The sequence below is a fragment of the Chiloscyllium plagiosum genome, chromosome 1 (genome assembly GCF_004010195.1).
Source record: "Chiloscyllium plagiosum isolate BGI_BamShark_2017 chromosome 1, ASM401019v2, whole genome shotgun sequence".
NCBI lineage: Eukaryota > Metazoa > Chordata > Chondrichthyes > Orectolobiformes > Hemiscylliidae > Chiloscyllium > Chiloscyllium plagiosum.
In genome coordinates, this window is record NC_057710.1 from 155,614,111 (window position 1) to 155,638,990 (window position 24,880).

Below are 24,880 nucleotides of genomic sequence, written 5' to 3' on the forward strand. Positions count from 1 at the left end.
CAGGGGCCCAGGCTAATGCTCTAGACCCATTAATTCACTGCCATTCTGGCAGCTAGTGAAACCTAAGTGCAACTAATAAATCTGTAATTAAAAGCTAGTTGCATGGCCACATGGCACTATTGTTGATTGGCATGAAAACCCATCTGATTCACTCATCTGCTTTCGGGAAGGAAATCTGCCACCCTTCCCTGTATTGACTCCAGATACATAGGAGTGTTGTTGACTCTTAACGGTGTATCCCTTTGTACTGTTATAGAAAGCCTGCACCATTGTCATTGTGGATTTGCATGTAGAGCCAGAAATGGTGTCACTGACCAATGCCCAAAGATCACGCCATACCACAGTTTCTGGCCCACTCTAATTCCTGCTCAACTTCATGCTCCACTTTTTTCCACTGACAGCTGTGATCGATGCTCCACTTTGGAAACAAGGAACAGCATAGTGAGCCATATGAAGTCAGTGAGTGGTCAGGAACAAGGCAGGCAGTTAGGGCAGCACTAATATCGTGATCTCAGGACTTTAATTGAAGTGATTTTAAAATGTGAAAATTAATTCCTTTCATTGCTCCTATTCTTTAGTGCGAGCATTGCTACCCCTGACATAAAAGGCACTATCGGCATGGGCAGTGAGTGTATTTTCTGCAATTGTGGTTGCAGCAACCGTAGTTGACACTTAACTGCCCTCTGAAATGTCCTGGCAAGCCGCTCATTAAATGCTATGAAATCTAAAAAAAGAAATGAAACCATACACAATCGGGATCACCCTAATGACTGGAAATGACGAGGGCAAATCCAGCCCTGTTACCCTGCAAAACCTCTGAGTAACAGCTAAGGACCTGTGATAAAATTGGGAGGGTTGTCCCAAAGCCACAGTCTGACATACACAAGGACATTGTCTCACACGCCACAGTCATTGTCCCTGGATTTGTCCTGTCCCACTACCAGGATGGACCCACCAGACATGGCAGTACAGTGACAACAATTAAGAACGGAGTTGACCTGGGGAACTCTGGACATTATTTCTGGATTCCTTGAAGTCTCATGGGTCCAGGCTCAACATGGCCAAGGAAATCTTTCACTAATTAACAGTTGCTCCATTGTTCACCTTCTCCATGGGGACTGACTTTCTTTGATTATTAAGGCATCTTTAACTTCCATGCCTCATGAAGTTATTCGGCTGTTATGGGAGAATCAGCATTGTTTTTGCTGGCATTAATTTTGAGTAGTGTTTTCATTAAATATGGGCACTGCTGAAAATGTCCATCTCTGCCTGCCAGAAAGTGGTGTAAACTTAAAATATGGTGACATTGAAAATAGTTTATTCAACCACTGAGCCAGGAAAGCCACCTAACTTCAAAAGATTTAGGGGCACTCTACCATAAATTTATCATCCTCATCACCATAGAACAATGCTTCACCACAACAGTTATTGTTGTCAAGGTTTAGATGGAAAATGTCATATAACTATAGCCTTTTAGTTTTGTTCTAACAATGACAAATCTTCATTTGCAAACGAGAGACAAATGTAAGCTGTTCACGTGTTTTTGCCATTTCAGCCTCCATGTCTGTGAAGGAAGTACTGCAGAGTCTAGTTGATGATGGAATGGTGGACACTGATCGAATTGGAACTTCTAACTATTTCTGGGCGTTTCCAAGTAAAGCTCTTCATATGAGAAAAACGAAACTGGAGCAGTTGAAGCATCAGGTGAATGTTGGAATGTTTGAGATGACCAGAATGTTTGGCATGTTGCTGTATGTGCTTAATTCTGCTCGGAGATTGGATGTCATTGTATGCCTCACTTGCCTATCTTGCGTCAAGCCACTTATTATCTGCAACCACTCTGTGATGCCCATCACCGAACAATACTTATATTGACTTTTCTACTACTGTCCACTCTGCCTTCTCATGAGGTCTCTGCAGCTTTACAGTTCTGATCAAATGGCTGAAATACTAACATGTTCTTTTCTGACTGTCATTTTTTGGTGATCTTTTTGTCGTCTTTTGGGTATATATAAAATAGTTACTATATGTCTTGGCATTATGTTTCAAAGGCATCTATTTTCTTTCTTAAATCTTTACTTATGGTTGAGATTCTAAGGCACATGGGACAGTGATATAATATATTATCTTATGAGTTTTTTTCCTTGTTATAATAACTTTTCTTGTTGATTTTTCTTTAATCTTCAGAGAATTACTTCTAGCTGTTTTTATCCATTTTCCAACTTCTGCATCACATCTGCCATCTTCTGTTTTCACTTTCCTAAAACAGATGACACTATCCACCATAGTCTTTACTCTAGTTGCTCCTAATCTATTCCTTATCACTATCATTATTTTTTTCAGTCTTAATCTATATTCTAAACTTTGAGATTTGCTTGATGCATAATATTTTTGTGGCCTATTCATGAAAAGCGACCTGTTCCATTGAATGTGACAGATTCTGAGACCAATCTTTCTTAGTTTAGATCAACTTTTTTATAAATTTGTTGACTGATTAAATAGGCATTGACTTCTTCTCTGCCACTCTTTTCAACTGAACCAATTGCAGGGGACCTGGCCTTTTCTGCATTTCCTATCTTTCAACTACAGTTTTCTCCTGTATGAGGTCCTATATTCTTCACAGATGACTGGCCCCATTACCATTTCATGTGTCATGACTGTGCCCTTAGATGTCAAAAAGTATAGCGCTGGAAAAGCACAGCAGGTCAGGCAGCATCTGAGGAGCAGGAGAGTCGACGTTTCAGGCGTAAGCCCTTCATCAGGAATGTGCCCTTAGATGTTTCATACATCTTATTGGTCTCTGCCTTCTGAGCCAGTGTCCTACGAATTTGTTAGGATCTTTTGTCTCTTCTGCCAGAGGGCTGGGGTACAGTAGCCATTAAAGAAACATGGCTAAGGGAGGGACAGGACTGGCAGCTTATTATGGGAGAAAGTGAGGACTGTGGATAATGGCAATCAGAGTTGAAGAGTGTGGTGCTGGAAAAGCACAGCTGGTAAGGCAGTAACCGAGGAGCAGGAGAATTGACATTTCGTGCATAAGCTCTTCATCAGGAAGAGTTTATAAAGAGCTTATGCTCAAAATGTTGATTCTCCTCCTCAGTTGCTGCCTTACCAGCTGTGTTTTTCCAGCACCACACTCTTCAACTCTGACAGCTTATTGTGTTAGGGTGCAGGTACTTTAGGCGGGATAGAATTGAAGGAAAGAGGGGATGGGAGTTGCATTTTTGATTAAGGGGTGTATCACAGCAATAGTCAGCAATGTAATAACTGAGGGATTATCCAGTGAGGCTTTGTGGCTGGAGTTTAAAAATAAGAAAGGTATAGTGACATTACTGACCCCCAAATAGCCAACAGGAATTAGAGGAACAAATAATCAGGGAGATTGGAGAGCAATAAAGTTGTCATAGTAGGGGATTTTAATTTTCCTAACATAGACTGGGACTGCCATTGTGTTAAGGACTGTGATGGGTAGAATTTAAATGTGTTCAGGAAAGTTTCCTCAAGCAGTATTTAGAGAGTCTTACTCGGGAAGGGGCAAAACTGGACCAACTCTTGGGAAATAGGGCAGGACAAGTGACTGAGTTAAACTGGGGGAACTTTTGGGATCAGTGACCATAGTTCTATTAATTTTTGAAATAGTTATGGAGAGGGACAAAACTGGTCTACAGGTTCCAATTTCTAAATTGGGGCAAGGTGAATTTTGATGGAATTAGAAGGAGTTTGCAGAGGTTGATTGGAGTAAAATTGATTGGAGTTGATTTGCAGCAAAGGGACCTCTGGCAAGTGGGAAGCCTTTGAAAGTAAGATAGCTAGAGTTCAAGGTCTATATGTTTCTGTGCGTTTGAAGGGTAAGGTCAGTAGGAGTAGGGAACCCTGGATGATATGAAATATTGAGGCTTTGACCAGAATAGAGGAGGAGGCATGGCTCAGGTACAGGCAGCTGAGACCAAGGGAATCCCTGGAGGTATATAGGAGATTACAGGATTTATTGACTAAGGAAATCAGGAGGGTGAAGTTGCGGGGGGGGCACGAAATAGCTTTAGTTGAGAACTTAGGGTGAATCCAAAGAGATTCTTTTAAATATATTAAAAGACAAAGAATAAATAGAGAGAGAATAGGGCCCCTCGAAGACCAAAGTGGGCAAGTATGTGCGGAAAGCGCAGGAGGTGGGCAAGGTCCTCATTGCATATTTCTCCTCTCTGTTTATCATGGAGAAACATGTGAAAACTTGGACAGTCTAGATCACAGTAGAGGTGGTATTGGATGTATTAGAATGTATGAAGGTGGATGAATCTCCTGGTCCTGACCAGATATATCCAAGAACCCTGCAAGACGCTGGTGAAGAAATTGCAGGGACCCTGGCTGATATTTTTGTATCATTGTTAGCTACAGGTGAGGTCTCGAAAGACTAGAAGGTAGTGAATGTTGTGTCCTTATTCAAGAAGGGCTGCAAAGAACATCCTGGGAACTATAGACAAATACCCAACATCAGTGATGGGAAAGTTACTTGAGAAGATTCTGAGGGCTAAGGTATATGTACATTTGAAAAGACAGGGTTTGCTTAAGAGTCGTCAGCATGGCTTTGTGCGCGGGGGATCATGCTTCACAAATTTGTTAGAGTTCTTTAATGAAGTGACCAAAAAGGTTAATGAGGGCAGGACGGTGGACGTAGTCTGTATAGATTTCAAAATAGCCGTTGATAAGGTTCCACATGGTAGGCTTTTCTGGAAGGTTAGGTTGCATGGAATCCTGGGAGAGTTGGCAAATTGGATACACAATTGGCTTGATAGGAGGAAGCAGAAGGTAATAGTGGAAGGATGCTTGTCAGACTGGAGGTCTGTGTCTAGTGGTGTGCCTCGAGTCGGTGCTGGGCCAGTTGCTGTTTGTTATCTATATCAATGATTTGGATGAGAATGTCCAAGGCATGAATAGTAAGTTTGCAGATGACAGTACAATACGTGGTATTGTTGACACTGAAGCAGGTTATCAAACTGCAGCAGGATCTTGATCAGCTGCGGAAGTGGCCTGAGAAATGGCAAATGGAGTTTAATATAGATAGGTGTGAGGTGTTGCATTTTGGAAAGTCAAATCAAGGTAGGAGTTCGATAGAGCCTTGAGTGTAGTGGAACAGGGACTTTGGAGCTCAAGTGCAAGACTCTTTGAAAGTGGGATCACAGAATGTGTAGTGAAAAAGGATTTTGGCACATTGGCCTTCTTCAGTCAGGGCAGTGAGTATAGGAGTTGGGAAGTTATGTTGCAGTTGTATAGCATGTTGGTGAAGCCGCACTTGGAGTCTTGTGTTCAATTTTGATTAACTTGGATAAATTTACAAGGATGTTGCCTGGACTCCAGGGACTGAGTTATAGGGAGAGGTTGAAAAAGCTAGGACTTTTTTTTAAGAGAGTAGGAGACTGAGGGGGATCTTACAGATGTGTATAAGATCATGAAAGGCATGGGTCAAGTGAATGCACTTCGTCTTTTTCCCAGGGTTGGGGAATTGACAACTAGAGGGCATCAGTTTAAGTTGAGGCAAAAAACTAAATGGAAACCTGAGGGGAAACTATTTTTATAGACGATAGTGTGCATATAGAAAGAGCTTCCAGTGGAAGTGGTTGAGGCGGGTACATTAACAACATTTTAAAAGGCATTTGGACAAATACATAGTTAGGAAAGGTTTGGAAGGATATGGACCAAGTGCAGGGAAATGGGGTTAGCATGGATGGACATGTTGGTTAGCATGGACCAGTTCGGGTGAAGGGCCTTTCTTTGTGCTGTAGGACTATGACTCTATCATTTGAAGCTGATAGGCCCCTCATTTAGTTTTGCATGACTTCCAAATTGAGATGCTGAGTGATGACCACTGGTATACATAACCAGCTACATGTAATCATAAGTGAAAATTGGAGAGATGTGGGCCCCTGGTCTCTCCAGCCAGACCCTTATTGATGAGAATGTGTGGTTTATCAGGGGATCAGGAGTATTAACCCTAACGAGCATCTCAGATATGTCAAATCTACAATGAATATTTCATTACAATATTTAGACAATGAACAAACAGACCTTTGTCAGCACAGTTGCTGATTGCTGATGCCTGTCTTTCTTTTAAGAAACTTGCACAAATGCATTGTTATCATTTTGTGCATACATAATATGGAGAATTGTATCACTGAGTACGATATGTTTTTCTCTTCACCCATCATGCTACCCAGTAATCCCACCCACAACCTATTTACTCCCTCTATCCACATCAATGATTCAGACCCCAGCTCCTAATTGGAACCCTCACCAGATTAAATGCTGTAAGGAGCTCAGATGTGGCTGCAATGGCAGCATCAGTGGTGGCAAGGCATAGCGTGGATTCATGATGGTGGCAACAGGGCGGAGTCAAGTTTGGGCCCAGTGAAAGACCCAGCAGCATCAGTAGCAGCTGCATCAATGAGGTCTGCCCAGTGCAACTCATGTTGGTGTTGGCATGAGTGAGATGGCGCCAAAGAGTGGCGACTCTTGTTCCAGCATTGGCAGTGTGGTGAAAGGTCTTGAGGCTGGCCAACTGCATTGTGCTGGTGATGGTCTCTGCATCGGGGTGGAGGAACCTGGATCCAAACTCATGGCTGAGCACTTAACAAGGAAAAAGTTGAACTTTATTTATTTCTTTCCGCCTTTATATTCTATGTTTTGGTTTATTTTCTATGTTTTAAGATCATGCAGGAGAGTGGTGAGACTGTACAACACCCTTCACTGTATTTGTAACAAAATACACGTGACAATAAACAAAGAAATAAAGTAAAATGGTGCTTCATCTGGAAACTGTTTTTGGGATCTTGGACAGTGAAGTGGGAAGACATGAGTGGTAACTTTTAACTTTATATAGAAATCCTCCACAGGGCCTTCTTTCTTGAAAATTAACTTATGGCTGCCTTAATTTATAAAAGCATCCTGTAGTTTTCAATTTCCACATCCTGGTGTTTGCTACTCTTCATTTTAAGAATTTGGGTTACGTTTTCTTAATTACAGAAGACTGTTAGATGTAAGAATAGACATTAGGCCGTTTGGCTCATTGAGATCATGGCTGATAACTCTTCAATGTCATTTTCCTGCTTTCTCCCTGTAACCTTTGATCCCCTTGGCAATCAAGAACTTATGTATCTCTGTTTTAAGTACACTCAATGACCTGGCCTCCAACACCTTTTCTGGCAATGAAATCCACAAACTTTCCAGTTTCTCCTTATCTCGGTTCTAAAGGGTCTTCCCTTTACTGTAAGGCTGTGCCCACAGGTCCTAGTCTGTCCTGCCAATGGAAACATCTCCCCAATGTTGACTCTGTCCAGGCTGTTCAGTATTCTGTAAGTTTCAATCAGATCTCCCCTCATCCTTCTAAACTCCATCAAGTATAGTCCCAGAATCCTCAAACGTTACTCATATGTGTTATGTCTTTCATTCCTGGTATCGTTCTCATGAACCTCCAGGACTAATGCATCTTTCCTGAGGTATGGGGCCCAAAATTGCTGTCAGTATTCTAAATGACCAGAGCCTTATAAAGCCTCAGAAGTACATCCATGCCTCTTGAGATAAATGATCACATTGTATTTGCCTTCCTAACTGCCAACTCAACCTAGAAGTTTACCTTAAGAGAATCCTGGACCAGGACTTCCAAGTTCCTTTGCTCTTCACATTTCTGAATTTTCTCCCCATTTAGAAAATAGTCCATGCCTCTATTCTTCCTACCAAAGTCCATGACCCCTCTCACTTTCCCACGTATTTCATCTGCCAGTTCTTTGCCCACTCTTCTCACCTGTTTCAATCTCTGTGCAGTCTGCCCGCCTCCTCAATACTACCTGCCCTTCTACCTATCTTTGTGTCATCTGCAAACTTAGCCAGAATGCTGTTGGTTCCCTCATCCGGATCATTAATGTATAAAGTGAAAAGTTGTGGTCCCAACACTGACCCTTGTGGGCTTCCATGCTGAGAAGGACCCTTTTATCCCCACTCTCTGCTTTCTGCCAAACAGCCAGGCTTCTATCCATGCTAGTACCTTGCCTCTAACACCATGGGCCCTTATCTTACTCAGCAGCCTCCTGTGCAGCACCTTATTAAAGACCTTCTTGAAGTCCAGATGAATTACATCTATTGGTTCTCCTTAGTCTAACCTGCTCATTAGTTGCTCAAAGAATTCTAACAGATTTGTCAGGCATGACCTCCCCTTGGTGAAACCATGATGACTTTGCCCTATTTTACTATGCACTTCCAAGTATTCAGAAACCTCATCCTTTGGACTCCAAGATCTTACCAATGACTGAGGTCAGGATAATCAGCCTATAATTTCCCTCACTTCCTCCTTAAATTGGGGGTGCTGGGGAATCTTACTGATTTTTCCAGTCCTCTGTGATCCTCCCTGACTCCAGTGATTCCTGAAAGATCACTTCTAAAGCCTCCATTATCCCTTCAGCTATCTCCTTCAGAACTCTATGCTGAAGTTACTTGATGTACACACTATTCTGCATGATTGGTTACCCAGGCCCACCAGTCTGCAGTCTTCTTGGAGGATGTTTTAAGTTGTTGGCCATGACTCATACTGTCTAATTTTTGCAATTCTGCAAAACCGTTCAGATTTATATTTGAAAACACTTTTCATTGCTTGAATAGCTTTTTGGCTGATGACCCTTATTTTTTACCTCCCTCTTTTGACATTAGCTATAGGCAACAATCTTAAAATGAGAAATGTATTACTTGATCCAGAACCGCTGAGCTATTATATATATATATATATGAAGGTAGGCACCAGGGATTATTTGTCAAACACTGGGAACTTTCTGCTCTCTGTTTTGCCTCACTTAGGTAGTATGGTGGATATCAAGCCCCATTATTCCTGGAGACATGACAGAGATACACCACATTCCCCAATTAACTTGACTATCAGACCCATGTTGACATAATGATTGGACAGGGTTGCTATATTTAACAGGAATTATTACTTATTGCAATGATGTGGAGGTGCTGGTGTTGGATTGGGGTGGACAAAGTCAGAAGTTACATGACACTAGGGTATAGTCCAACAGGTTTATTTGGATTCATAAGCTTTTGGAATACTACTTCGTTGGGTGAAGTGGGTTGACTCACACTCACCCACCCACTCACTCACTCACTCACTCCAAAAACCTGCGTGTTTTGGATGAGGGGATCACATGGAAAAGCAGCCCAAATGATCTCTGTTGACAGTATCTGGTGATATGGTTATTGTGCTGATCAGAGCCCTGTTCTCAGTCCTCCTTCTCCAGATGCTTTAATTGATTTGCAGAAGGCACAGGGTGATGGTTCACAATTATAAAAAGCTCTCTGACTTATTAATTAAACATTCTAGCAACTGCTGAAGAAAGACAAGATCGGTTTACTTCAGCCTTGAAGGTAGTTTTGCTGCAGAGAACAGACAAAGCTCCTGAACTGGTGGAGATCTGATGGTCTCTCTTAATCCTGTTCGTACTCCTAAGCTTTTCGGTTACCTGGTAACCACTCTCAAAGTTGCTGGCAGATAGAAGGCCTTTGTCATCGTTAATAGGTCAGTAGTCCACAGATCAATCAGCTACTTGCTGTTGGCTGAATCTTCATTTTATGCATACTATCTCATCTAGTCCTCCTTCTACCATTATAACTTGCAGCTGTGTAAACAGTACCTACAAAGAGTGACACAAGTTACTTTCAAACATTCCTTCAGTGATCCTTGGTTTTAAAACTTATTTTCCCATTTCAGTCCACAAGTAAACGTACAGAAGCATATTCTTTACACCTTAGTTTTCAGATGATTGCCTCTGCGTTTTAGTAGCAGTTGCTGTTTGGCTGTAGGCTTAAGGCAATGTTCTTATCTGCTTAGGAATGAACTGGGTGTGTTTAAAATTTTATTGAAACTGTTAACTCAAAGCATGCTGCATCTTAGTGATAAAAATTTCCCACCACTAGGTGTCATATTGGAATAGATTGTAATCATCATGGCAGTGGTAGTAAATTGATGTATTTCAGGACCAGAGAAACCGATATTAAACAGAAGTACAGAAAAACATTGTTTTCTAATACCCCATCAATTTGATTTTAAAGGAGTTGAATTTTAAGATATATCGTAGTTTTAATAAGTTCCCTGTTTGTCTTTAAAGCTTAGAAGTGTTAGCATTTAGTGATGTAATTACATTATGCATTTCCTTATAAATTACCCATCTTACATTTATATGATTAGTTAAATACCACAGCATCAATGATATGTGCTCTTTAAAGTGAATTTTATGAATGAGAATGTGTTGTTACTGTATTCCTTCAGGGTGTATTCTTGGCTGAAAGGCAGAGTAGAAACCAGTAGTAACTTGTATACTTGATGATGAGAGCAAGGGTGCTATCATAAAGGCCTGTTATCTTGTGTTGGAAATTATTTATGAGTGGCAAACTTTTTTTTAATAACACATAATTCAGTCTTGGCTACATTTGCACATAAATGATTTATGATTGGTTTATTGACACAGGCTATTAATAAAGCACATGCAAAGTATTCAAGTTGCTCAATATATTTTCTGTTCTCTACATTTTTAAAGGATTTCACAAAGAAAAATATGTCTAAATGCAATTAGCGATACTAAGCTTTTTTAACTCTGCTGTATAATAAATAAAGATATAATTCACCTGGAGTGAATAACATGTTACAGATCATGTAATAAGGAGCAATTTCACTTTGGACTGACGCCACAGTTCTAAACCAATTAGAACTTAAATTTGATGTGGAACTCGGCATTAATTACAAAGATCCTTGAATATTACTCTGGATTTCTCCATTCAATTCTGTATTTTGCCACTGGAGTAATAGGAGTGGAGTTTTTGGATATAAACGGTATAAATAATTGAAAGTTAGTTCTGTGATTAGATTAGATTACATTACAGTGTGGAAACAGGCCCTTCGGCCCAACAAGTCCACACCGACCCGCCGAAGCGCAACCCACCCATACCCCTACCCATACAGTGACTGTGTCACTGATCTTAGTCTGTGATGTGCTGAGAATTGATTTTGCTGTAAAGGTGGTCCCTGATGTAATGGAGGGCTGCAGGATAGCCAATCTGGTACCGTTATTCAAGAAGGGAGCAAGGGATCAACCAGGAAACTGCAGGCCTATCAGCCTAACCTCAGTGGTGGGGAAGCTATTGGAAGAAATTTTGAGACACAGATACATTAATCTGCAGTTGGAGAGTAAAGGATTGATGAAGAACAATCAGCAGATTTTGTTAAGAAACTTAACAAACCTTCTTTTTCAAGAAGGTAACCAAGTGAAGCCAGTGCTTTTGATATCTCTACTTGCCACTAATCAGCTGGTCGATATTCTCCTGTAATCTAAAGCTGTCCTCCTCACATATATTCTCCACCACATTTTGTATCATCTGTGAACTTATTGATCAACTCTCCTACATTCAAGTCTAAAGTCATTTATATAAAGTCCCAGATAGTAGACTGTTAAGAGAGGTAAGAGCCCATGACATCGAAGGAAATTTGGCAAATTGGATCCACAGAGTGGCAGGCTGCAGAGGGTGATGTTTGAGGGATTTTTTTCCAACTGGCAATCTGTGATATTGGAGTCCCACAGTGATCAAAGTTGAGGCCCTTGCTCTCTGGGTTTATATATAAATGATTTAGACTCGAATGTAGGAGTGTTGATCAGTAATTTCACGGGTGATACAAAATTTGGTGGGGTCATGTATAGTGAGGAGGATAGCTTTAGCTTATAGGAGGTTATAGACAGGCTAATTAGTGGCAAGTGGAATTCAATCCAAAGAAGTGTGAGAGGATGCTTTTGGACAGCATGAACAAGGTAAGCATTACATGATGAATGGTAGGATCCTGGGAAGCACCAAGAATCATTGGGATGTTGATATACATGTTCCTTAAGGTACCAGGAAACGTGGATAAAGTGGTTATAAAGGAAGATAGTGTATTTGATTTTATTAGCCGAGACACCAAGTTTAAGAGCAGGGAAATTAGACTAGATTCCTCATAGTGTGGAAACAGGCCCTTCGGCCCAACAAGTCCACACTGACCCTCCAAAGAGTAACCCACCCAGACCCATTTCCCTTTGACTAATGCACCTAACACCATGGGCAGTTTAGCATGCCCGATTCACCTGACCTGCACATGTTTGGACTCTGGGAGGAAATCGGAGCACCCAGAGGAAACATGGGGAGAATGTGCAAACTCCACACAGACAGTTGCCCGAGGGTATCCCTGGCGCTATGAGGCAGCAGTACTAACCACTGATCCACCGTGCCACCAGTGGCTCTAGATTATGCTCGAACAGTATAAAACATTAATTTGGTGACAACTAGAGTTAAGTGCAATTCTGGAATCCACATATGTGGGATGTGATAGCACTGGAGAGGAAGCAGAGGAGTTTTACTGGGATGTTGCTTGAGCTGGAGAGTTTCTGTTATGAAGAGAGATTGAACAGATTTGCATTGTTTACCTTGGGACAGAGGAGATTGAAAGGGGACATGACTGGGGGGGGGGGCAGATATAAGTCGAGAAGCCAAAACCTTTCTCCTTGATGGAAGGAACAATGACCAAGGGACATATTTTTAAAGGCCTGAAGGTTTAGAGAAGTTGAGGAAAAACTTTTACCTAGAGGATGGTGGGAATCTGGAACTCATTCCCAAAGCCTGGCAGAGGCAGAAAGCCTCATAACATTTGAGAGGTATTTAGACTATCATTTGTGATGCCAAGGCATACAAGGTTATGGGCCAAGTGCCTTAAAATGGAATCAGAATAGTTAGGTAGTTGTTTTTGATTGGTGCAGGTACAGTGGGCTAAAGGGCCTTTCCTGTGCTGTGGATCTCTGTGGTTCATACTTCTTTCTAAATTTACTTTCTAAGTTTTTCATTTACCATTTTCTGTTTCCAGCTTGCTGAAGGAACCCAAAGGAAACAAAGTTTACAGCAAAGTATTGAGAAAGCCAAAGTGGGCCGTCAAAATACAGTAAGAATGTTTATGTTGAAACTTGGGGTCTGCCTGGGCAAAAATGATAAGATTGGCAAAGAATTTATAGTTTGATACTTAGTTTGACATTATGATGAACATGTTTGAAATGTCTACTATTTTTGAAATGACTGCCATTGTCCTCTGTATCAGAGGCATTTCATATCTTGCCTAATGTGTTAATTTGACTGAGGATTTTGACCAACAAATATCATGGATGACAGTGTTATCAATGCCAACCTGTGTGCCAGGGGCAGCAATCACTTTAATATTAGAGTTGCTTAATTTTGTTTTGCAAGTTCTGTTGGGTTAACCAGGTCAGCTGATTTCTGTGCCTGTAAGCACTTGAATAAATGTATTTTTTGAAAAACATACTGGTAAGAGGAGTGTGCTAACTTGTCACTATAGAGTTTATCTTTGTGATGTTTGGGAATGATGCTTGTAAATCATTCTTTATAAAAGTAAATGTTTCTTGTTTGCCAATCAAAGATAAATTACATAATTTATCCCTAACAGATCCCATGTAATGGATTTTAATTTACTTTGGTAAAATAGTGTCTTCAAAAAGGGTTTTAAACCAATAAGTTTAATGTCTTAACTAATAGTTGTCCCTTCTAAATAGTTAATTGGTACAAAATCTGAACCATTACAACAGTACCCTGATGTTTATAATAGTTCTGCTTGACTAGACTAGCCCTGCTCAGTAAACATTTCTGCACTTCACAGACTATCTGGAAGGTTGCCGATTCTTAGGGTTTCATGGGGCTCCAGTTTAATCATCATCTGTTTAGATGAAAGGCTATTGACGTGAAACATAACACTTTCTCCCTCCGTAGATGCTACCTGATCTAAGTATTTCCTAAGTAAATTATTTTTGTTGTTTAGTTTAGTTATGTGCTCCGTTGTTGGCTGTTTTTATTGTATCATTTATTTCCAAACTGGTCTGTTGGAGAATCACCAAAATACTGTGGATACTGGGAATGTGAAATTAACACTTGTTAGGTCTTGCAGTATTTGTAAAATGAGAAACCTAACTAACATTTCAGGCTGGTAACTTTTTGTGTGCTAAACATGAGAGATCTGCTGTGTTACTGACATAGGATATTGTATCGATCTCTTTTTAAATGCCTACACTTTTATAATCCACTGTGATTTCCATATGGGTGGTGCAAATTCACATCACCCATCTTCCTTGATTTTCATCTGCGTGGAGTTTGCACATTCTCCCAGTGTCTGTGTGGGTTTCTGCCAGATGCTTCAGTTTCCTCCCAGAGTCCAAAGATTAGGTTAGGTGGATTAGCCATGCTAAATTGCCCATATTGTTCAGGGGCATGTAGGTTAGGTGCATTAGCCATGGGAAATGCAAGGTTACAGGGATAGAGTAAGGGGATGGGTCTGAGTGGGAAGCTCTTCAGACGGTTGGTGTGGACTTGTTGGGCTGAATGGCCTGTTTTTACACTGTGAGGATTCTATAAAATATGATCTCCATCATTTTTAAATGGGATTCCCTGAGGGCAGATTACATCAGTTTATCGAAAGCTCCACACATGGAATGGCTTGCAGTGCTCAGAGTGTAACATTTTTAATACAAGAAATTATTTTGTATCCCAGTAAAACCAATCAAAAATATTCAGTAACTCAAATGTGTTTGACAAAGATGGCATTAGTATGATTGGCAATTCTTTTGGTGGAGTGCTGATGGAGAAGAAATAAGTGATTTTATCTTCTGTTCCTCAATTATAAATACAAAGTTGTTTTTTTTTGTATATGTGGGTAACGCAATAATGGTGCACGAATTCTTGCCAGAACTGAGATGCACACTGGTGATCTTATTGGAAGCCTTCAATTTACTGGGGATAACAACTTTTTAAAAAGAGTATCAGCATATAATGTATGAATAACACAATTAAGTTGTAATACAATATTCATTGGAATATGTTACATTTGCTGAAGTTTACCGGTAGATTTTAGATTTTTTTTGTCAAGTCCTAATCTTTCCAAATCTCTCCACTAAAATGGTAACCATGTTTATTATTATAAGATTACTTTCAGAACTACTGCGGAATTTCCTCAAGAAGCTATGAAATTTAAAAGCATGATTAATCAGGCAGTAGGTTTGAGTGAATTTTAAACAACTCACTTTTTATGAGTTCTTGATCTCTACTGGCAGTGTGAACTAGGGAGAACCTCCCTCCACATTTATAAGTAGTAGTTCTTTGTTAATAACTGACTCAAATTACCCTGTTGACATAATGCAGAAGCAATATGTTGGGGCAGTGCAGCGGGGGTGGGGGGGTGGGAAGGAGGTGGTAGATGGTAAGCGCTAGAAATATTCAGCAGTTAGCAGCTGTAGATAGTAAGACCTAGAGTTCATGTTTCAGGATCTGAAAGAGAGAATCCTAACTATCTTCCATCGTCAGTTAGTGGTATTGCCATTCCTTGAAACGCAGTCATCAAAATCCTGGGGGTGACCATTGATCAGAAATGTAACTGGTCCAGTATATAAATACAGAGGACAAGAGCAAATCAGAAGCTAAAATGTCTTTGGTAAGTACTTCACTTGACTCTTCAGAACCTGTTCATCATCTACAAGTCATAGTCCAGACTGTAATGATGTACTCTTCAGTTGTCTGATTGAGTGAAGCTTTAACAGCACTCCAGCTTTGCAAAGCACCCCTTAATTTGCACTTTTTCTTCCACCTTCAACAGTTGCTCTCCTCCACAGGTTCGTCATAATTGTAGCACATGTCATCTACAAGATGAACTGCAGTAACTCTTAAGTTGCATGCAAGTTAACTGTCAGTCACTCTCATGTCAATGCCTGTATGAACAAGTCTGCTCACCAGCCAAACAGCAAGCTCTGCTCATACAGTATAAAAATGTCCCCCTTGCCCCAACACGCAGCCATTGGGATTCTTGCAAAATGTTTTGAGTGCAAGATGAAAAGCTTTGATAAAATGTGACCAAAACACATTCTAACTAGGATTTAAAATTATGAGCAATAGATGCTGCCCTTGCCAGCACCTCAAGTTGAAAAAAAAATCTTTACTTCAATCGTAATGAGAATGTTCATTTCCAGCTAGTATTAGTCTGACTATTCCTGAAGGAGGGCTCATGCCCGAAACGTCGATTCTCCTGCTCCTTGGATGCTGCCTGACCTGCTGCGCTTTTCCAGCAATACATTTTCAGCTCTGATCTCCAGCATCTGCAGTCCTCACTTTCTCTTAGTCTGACTATTCTCAAGTCTGACTATTCTCAAGTCTGAGAGAATTTGAAGTCATGTTTCCGGATCATTGTTCTAAACTGCTTGAGTGGGAATTGCCTGCTGTAGAACATTCAAACTGAAGAAGAAGCATCCACAAAGGCGCCAACCACAATGAATGTCACTCAGTGGAGGTGTGGCACAAGCCAAGAACAAAGAGTCCAGAAAGTCCCACTCATCCATCTCAAACACCACCTGCAAGAGAGACTATACCTCCAGGATTAGACTATTCAGCCACTGCAGAACCCACCTCCACGGGGTGCAAGCAAGTCATCCTCAAACCGGAGGGACTAGCAAAGAAAGAAGTATATAGTAGACATATATTTGTAACATTGCCAATGCACTCACTTCGGTGTGTTGTTGCTACTCAAGTTTTCAGTCAACAATTTATGTTCTTTAGGGGGCCAAATGTAGCTGGAACCACTGAAGTTATTGTCAATCCCTTCCAAGCTAACATGTAGATCATTTTGCTCATCTCTAGATGCTTGAGATTTTCTCATATATAAGCTCACTTTGATAATCTGTAGCCTTCCACTGTATGTATTATCCAGGATGTGACATGAAAATGATTCTCTGAGAGTAAGAAATCTAATGTAAATTATTCCATCCTCGTGTTTGATAGGTGGTTGGTGAGTGAGATGGGGGTGATGTTTCATTGTATTGTGTGGGATTACAAACTTGGTTATAAACCACACTGAATTATTTCCACACTTAGCTTCTATAAGATAACACAATCAGAGTGGGTACTATCTATATTTTAGAAATTTTCTTCATCCAAATTGAGCAATTCACAAATTTTAAAAAGCAAAGTCATATATACCCTTTTACTTCCGTGAAATGCATAAAGATGGATAAATCCCCAGGACCTGATCAGCTGTACCCTAGAACTCTTGTGGGAAGCTAGAGAAGTGATTGCTGGGCCTCTTGCTGAGATATTTGTATCATCGATAGTCACATCGATAGCTGAAGACTGGAGGTTGGCTAACGTGGTGCCACTGTTTCAGAAGGGTGGTAAGGACAAGCCAGGAAACTATCGACCATTGAGCCTGAAGTCGGTGGTGGGCAAGTTGTTGGAGGGAATCCTGAGGGGCAGGATGTACATATATTCGGAAAGGCAAGGGCTAATTAGGGATAGTCAACATGGCTTTGTGTGTGGGCAATCATGTCTCACAAACTTGACTGAGTTTTTTTGAAGAAGTAACAAAGCGGATTGATGAGGGCAGAACAATAGATGTTATCTATATGGACTTCAATAAGGTGTTCGACAAGGTTCCCCATGGGAGACTATTAGCAAGGTTAGATCACACAGAATACAGGGAGAACTAGCCAATTTGATTGGGAACTGGCTCATTGTATTTCAGACTGGAGGCCTGCGACCAGTTGAGTGCCACAAGGATTGCGACTTTTCTTAATTTATATAAATGATTTGGATGTGAGCATAAGAGGTTAAGTTAGTAAGTTTGCAGATGACACCAAAATTGGAGGTGTAGTGGACAGCGAAGAGGGTTACCTCAGATTACAATGGGATCTTGACCAGATGGGCCAATGGGCTGAGAAGTGGCAGATGGAATTTAATTCCGATAAATGCGAGGTACTGCATTTTGGGAAAGCAAATCTTAGCAGGACTAATACAGTTAATGGTAAGGTCCAAGGGAGTGATGCTGAACAAAGAGACCTTGGAGCACAGGTTCATAGCTCCTTGAAAGTGGAGTCGCAGGTAGATAGGATAGTGAAGAAGGCATTTGGTATGCTTTCCTTTATTGGTCAGAGTATTGAGTACAGGAGTTGGGAGGTCCTGTTGCAGCTGTACAGGTCATTGATTAGGCCACTGTTGGAATATTGCGTGCAATTCTGGTCTCCTTCCTATCGGAAAGATGTTGTGAAACTTGAAAGGGTTCAGAAAAAATTTACAAAGATGTTGCCAGGGTTGGAGGATTTGAGCTATAGGGAGAGGCTGACAGGCTGGGACTGTTTTCCCTGGAGCTTCGGAGGCTGAGGAGTGACCTAGAGGTTTACAAAATTATGGGGCATGGATAGGGTAAATAGACAAAGTCTTTTCCCTGGAGTTGGGGAGTCCAGAACTAGAGGGTGTAGGTTTAGGGTGAGAGGGGAAAGATATAAAAGGGACCTAAGGGGCAACAATTTCACGCAGTGGGTGGTGTGTGTATGGAATGAGCTGCCAGAGGAAGTGGTGGAGGCTGGTACAGCTACAACATTTTAAAAGGCATTTAGATGGGTAAATGATTAGGAAGGGTTTGGAGGGATATGGGCCAGGTGCTGGCAGGTGGGACTAGATTAGGTTGGAATATCTGGTCGGCATGGACAGGTTGGACCGAAGGGTCTGTTTTTGTGCTGTACATCTCTATGACTCTATTTTTTTGTGTCATACTAGTAGTGTTTTTTAAATAGTTTTTAAAAAAAAAAAATCTGTCACATGCTGATATTGAATCTGGAAAGATGAAAACTCGGTCCTGATGACGTTAAAAATACTGATTCTTAAATGTGCATGCTAGGGTCATCAATGTGGTCTGAAGGACAGTAGACGAACTTTATTTTCATCTGTTGAAAGAGAGAGCAAATATATCAAGTACAGTGTTCAGTATCAACTAGTGTGGCTATTGATTTGTAATGCATCAGACAAGAAGGGCTTTTAAGTACATTTCTGCAGTCATTTTCGATATAGTTCTATATATTTAATGTGTCTTAAACATGGACACTATTTATTTTCCCTCCTGTACTTGCTTTTAAATACAAGATTAAAAGTTAGTTATCTTGAGTTGTTTTTCTAATAGGGGATTATCAGACTCCCCCAGGAGAAATGACCTGTAGCCCCAAACAAATGGAGTTTCCACTGAAGGCACAAGGGGAGATATGAACAGAAAGTTGGAGCCAATGAGTTCTAAGCCTTCAATGTTACATTATCATTTAACTATGTAAAATAATATTCAAATATTTATTTTTAAAATAGGAAAAGCGTGCAACTATGTTAAAAGAATTGGAGGGACTGCGACAACAAAGGAATCAGTTGAAAGCAGAGTTGGAAAAATATAAAGAATGTGATCCAGAAGTAATTGAAGAAATTAGTGAGTAACCAATCCATTTTTGGTTCAGTTAAAATCGTTGAAATTTTTCCACTCTGAAGATTTTGCTTCTCTAAGCTAGTTTATATTGAAAATTAGCCAAACCCAAACAGCAATTCTACTGCAAGTCCATGACCTGTGAATTGGAAATTACAGAGCAATCTGTATTAGTGGAAGAGCAATGTTTTGGTACAGTAACACAATGCTTACCACTGAAGTATGATTTCACATAAAGATATGTAAATGTCTTAAAATATTAGGCTATACTTTGAATTTTCAGTTTTAGAATTTTTTGAGTAGTGAGTGATACCTTCATTATATCAGCTAACAATGTGATGCTTTTGGGTAATCTAGTGGTATGGAATTGCTTTCTTTTTGGATTAGAGGGTATCAAAGTAATCATTATTCTCTTGTTTTTTTTCTCAAAACAATAGTTCTTTGTTTAGAGGCTGAACTAGATTGGAATTTGCTAAAAAGATTTACTTGACCATTTTATTCATTCTGAAACAATAGCATGACAACTGAGCTTACATTGAACACAAATAAACAATAAGAAAATTTGTTGAATATTACATAATGATAGTAAATAGTGTTTTGGGTTTGGTACCTACTATGTATTATCTAATTTAAATATGAATTTCAGTTGATACTGTGTAATCCTATCAGTAGTTTCCGTTGATATTGCCCCCATCAGATTTTTTAGGTGGAAGAATAGGTTTATTAAGTACAAGTGATATGCCTGTTTGAACTGTTTGGGTTTTTTCTTTTTGTAGGGCAGACAAACAAGACAGCAAAAGATGCAGCCAACAGATGGACTGGTATGCTAAAGAAGGATCTGTATCTCTGTGAATTTTTATCTTATTCTTTTTCAAACATATAAAATTTTAACTATAATTTCTGTTTGTTCCACTAGATAACGTGTTTGCCATAAAATCCTGGGCAAATAAAAAATTTGGATTTGAACGGAATAAGATTGATAAGGCTTTCGGAATTCCAGAAGATTTTGACTATATTGACTGATGGTTTCAGTCTGTACAACTTGATCTTTCTTGTTTGTATCAAACTTGACGTTCATCAAAAAAAGAGTCTGACTTTTATCGCAATAAAATTTAGACTTCAACTGCAGGGCGATCAATTTTACTCTTTTGATACTTTGAGTATTGTGCAACTGCTGTTTCAATCAGTGTTGACAGCAGAAATCATTTTGCTATCCTGTTATGAAGGTCAAACTCCTAGCAGATACTAACAATTTATAGAGCATTGGGTCCAGTTAGATTAAAAAGCAATTGAATAAAATAATGTAGGAAGTTATTTCACAAGACTGGTAATAATAGTTTAACCAGTATATAAGGTCCCGTATAGCTTGTTAAAATAGTAGTTCTGATACGTAGTATTTTTCCTTATAATAGTCACTCAATCTCATATTGTACAGGGATGATCTCTGAAATACCATCTCAATCTAAGGAAAATATCTAACCTGCTGTACTAAATCTTCCTTCTCCACTTCACTGACAAAAGATAATTGAGTGTAATTTTGAAAGAATTTAGGATAAAATGCAAGCTCTATAAAGCTTAATTGCAACTAAAATTGTTTTGTAAGGCTCTAAAGTCTGCCCTCTAATTAAGGTTTTGTTACTTAAATGTTCCATACTCTTTGGTGTTTTGTTTCATTTTGTAAAGAAGGGATAAAATCTTCTCAATAAAAATGCTGCTTCCATATTGGGGAATGAAAGCAGATTATCTAATGCAACAAGACTGACTACATATATTGATGATGTCAGGTTGAAATTGAGATAAGATAAAGAATTGCACATCTGCAATATCAGAAGTTTAGTGTATAAGTGAATTATATTGTAAATCATAAATTTGTATTTTAATAAACATCACATACAATCTTAAAAATCCAGTCCACTCTATGCTTATTATTTAAATAAATACTGAACTGTGATATACCAAGTGACTGAAAATGTTTGCTAACTCTAAGTGGAAGACATAGGTTGGTCCTGGGTCTGACTGAACATGAAACTTTAAATAAGTTAAAACCAAATCTCAAAAAAACCTGAATGTTTAAGTGTTTCATTGGTAGATATGAGTTTGAAATATTCCTGTATGTTTGCAGTCTATACCTGTTAGTAGGGTGCTGTTTATCGGTGACAGCAATTTCTTTGACTCCAGAGTACAAACTGCTTCCAGGAGAGTTGGAGTTAATCTCGGGTTGTGATTTGTACTTTGCCTCCCAGGAAAAGCTGTGGATTTCTGCAATTTGGTTGGACGTTTATTTTCTATATTAATAGAATACAAGCAATGTTTTCACGTGTTTCCCACTCATCATTGTTGCCAGGCTTTCAAGTTCTTCCAGATTTCTTCTGCATTCATATACAAGTCACTGATAGAATCAGTGACTTTCCTGAAGAAGGGCTCATGCCCGAAACGTCGATTCTCCTGTTCCCTGGATGCAAGGTAATTACAGGGGCATGAGAGAGGAACTGACAAACCAACTGGAAGCAGAGCCTATTGGGGAAGACAGTCGAGCAACAATGGCAGGAACGTCTGGGTGTAATTGAGGACACAGTACAGAGGTTCATCTGAAAGAAAAGAAAGATTACCTGGGGGGATTAGACAGCCATGGCTAACAAAGGAAGTCAGGAAATGTAACAGAGAAAAAGAGAGAGCCTATAAAGTGGTCAAGAGCACTGGGAAATCAGATGATTGAAGAGACGACAAAAACAAACAGGATAACAAAGAAATAAGGAAGGAGAGGATGAAATATAAAGGTAAGCTAGCCAGTAATATTAGAAATGATAGTAAAAGTTTCTTTCAATACATAAGAAACAAATGAGAAACAAAAGTAGAAATTGGGCAACTCCAAAGTGATGCTGGAAGGCTAGTGATAGGAGATAAGCAAACAGCTGAAGAACTAAATAAATACTTTGTATCAGTCTTCACAGTGGAAGACATGAGTAATATCCCGGAGGAGAAAGTGAGGTCTGCAGACGCTGGAGATCAAAGCTGAAACTTTATTGCTGGAACAGGTCAGGCAGCATCTAGGGAACAGAAGATTCGACGTTTCGGGCACATGCCCTTCTTCAGGACAATTAAGGAGATTCAAGGGGCAGATTTGAGTATGGTAGCCATTACAAAAGAGAAAGTGCTAGAAAAGATAGAAGTTGTAAAAATTGATAAATCTCCTGGTCCCGATGGGCTCCATCCTAGAGTTCTGAGGGAGGTGGCTGAAGAAATAGCAGAGGTGATTAGGGGGTTAGATAGGGTTGACAGTGTGAACCTTTTCCTGCATATGGAGTCGGGTATTACAAGGGAGCATAGCTTTAAATTAAGGGGGGGGTAGATATAGGACTGAAGTTAGGGGTAGGTTCTTCACTCAGCGAGTCGTAAGTTCATGGAATGCCCTGCCAGTAGCAGTGGTGGACTCTCCCTCTTTATGGGCATTTAAGCGGGCATTGGATAGATATATGGAGGATAGTGGGTTAGTATAGGTTAGGTGGACTTGGATCGGCGCAACATCGAGGGCCAAAGGGCCTGTACTGCGCTGTATTCTTCTATGTTCTATGTAGGTGCTGACTGTGATCTTTCAAAAATTACTGGAGTCGGGGAAAGTCCCAGATGATTGGAAAATAGCTGTTGTTAACCCCCTTGTTCAAGAAAATATCAAGACAGAAGATGGAAAATTATAGGCCTATTAGCCTATCCTCGATTAAAATTCTAGAATGCATCGTTAAGGCTGAGATTTCTAAATTCTTAGAAGTGCAGGGTCGGATTAGAACAAGTCAGCATGGATTTAGTAAGGGGAGGTTTTGCCTGACAAACCTGTTAGAATTCTTTGAAGAGGTAACAAGTAGGTTAGAAAATGTGTTGCTGGAAAAGCGCAGCAGGTCAGGCAGCATCCAGGGAACAGGAGAATCGACGTTTCGGGCATAAGCCCTTCTTCAGGATTCCTGGATGCTGCCTGACCTGCTGCGCTTTTCCAGCAACACATTTTCAGCTCTGATCTCCAGCATCTGCAGACCTCACTTTCTCCCCTAACAAGTAGGTTAGACCAGGGAAACCCAGTGGATGTTATCTACCTAGACTTCCAAAAGGCCTTTGGTAAGGTGAGGGCCCATGGTGTTTGAGGTGAGCTACTGGCATGGATTGAGGATTGGCTGTCTGACAGAAGGCAGAGTTGGGACAAAAGGTTCTTTTTCGGAATGGCAGCCGGTGACAAGTGGTGTCCCGCAGTGTTCAGTATTGGGGCAGCAGCTGTTCACTTTATATATTAATGATCTGGATGTAGGGACTGGGGCCATTCTGGTGAAGTTCACTGATGATCTGAAGTTAGGTGGACAGGCAGGTAATACTGAGGAGGTGGGGAGGCTGCAGAAAGCTTTAGACAGTTTAGGAGAATGGTCCAGGAAATGGCTGATGAATTTCAATGTGAGCAAATGCGAGGTCCTGCACTTCAGAAAAAAGAATATAGGCATGGACTACTTTCTAAATGGTGAGAAAATTCATAAAGTCAAAATACAAAGGGATCTGGGAGTGCTAGTCCAGGATTCTCTAAAGGTTGACTTGTAGGTTGAGTCCGTGGTTAAGAAAGCAAGTATAATGTTGTCATTTATCTCAAGAGGGTTGGAATGTAAAACCAGTGATGTGATACTGAGACTTGATAAAGGTCTGGTTAGGCCCCATTTAGAATACTGTGCCCAGTTTTGGGCCCCACACCTCAGGACATATTGGCACTGGAGCGTGTTCAGTGGAGATTCACAAGGATGATCCCTGGAAGGGTCGGCCTAACATACAATGAATAGCTGAGGATCCTAGGATTGTATTTATTAGAGTTTAGAAGGTTCTGGGGAGATTTAATATAAACTTACAAGATAATGCATGGCTCAGAAAGGGTGGACACTGGGAAATTGTTTCTGTCAGGTGGGGATACTAGGACCCATGGGCACAGCCTTAGAATTAGAGGGGGTCAATTTAAAACAGAAATGAGGACACAATTCTTCAGCCAGAGAGTGGTGGCCCTGTGGAATTCATTGCCACTGAGCGTAGTGGAAGCCGGGGTGTTAAATATCTTCAAGGTAGAGATTGATAAATTCTTAATCTCACAAGGAATTAAGGGATACGGGGAGAGTGCGGGTAAGTGGTGTGGAAATGTCCATCAACCATTGAATGGTGGAGTGGACTGGATGGGCCGAATGGCCTTCCTTTCACTCCTATTTCTTATGGTCTAAAATAGTTGACCAGTGTGCTGATGAAATTAGTTGCTTTGATCTGGATAGTGCTGACCTCCTTAAGCTGGAGCTATTGTGATCCAACAAATAAGTATTCTGTTGACTCCTTTTGTCAGGATGATCATTGCTCTGCCTTGTCGGTAATGGAATTGGGTACTTGGGCTGAAACACTTGCTACAGAATTCCCATCTTCTATCTGCTTTTGGTATGTTTTTGTAGCCAACCTGTTTAGAAATGTTACTACACAGCTGTGGAGCAGGTGGAACTTGAACCTTGACCTTCTGGAAACTACCTCCACACAAGAGATGTACAGCAT

General features: G+C 40.3%; 1 protein-coding gene across 2 annotated transcripts in view; it reads left to right on the forward strand.

Annotated features, from left to right (window-relative positions):
* The window catches only part of mnd1 (meiotic nuclear divisions 1 homolog (S. cerevisiae)), a 48,346-nt gene extending 27,114 nt beyond the window's left edge, over positions 1-21,232 (forward strand). The window contains exons 4-8 of one of the 2 annotated variants that reach the window (XM_043700108.1): positions 1,556-1,704; positions 12,917-12,991; positions 19,222-19,336; positions 20,107-20,151; positions 20,247-21,232. In XM_043700108.1, the coding sequence (XP_043556043.1) occupies positions 1,556-1,704; positions 12,917-12,991; positions 19,222-19,336; positions 20,107-20,151; positions 20,247-20,353 (491 nt within the window). In that variant the 3' untranslated portion in view covers positions 20,354-21,232. The remainder of the gene's footprint in view (positions 1-1,555; positions 1,705-12,916; positions 12,992-19,221; positions 19,337-20,106; positions 20,152-20,246) is intronic. The other variant, XM_043700101.1, reaches the window with a different exon arrangement.
* Positions 21,233-24,880: the final 3,648 nt, after the last annotated feature.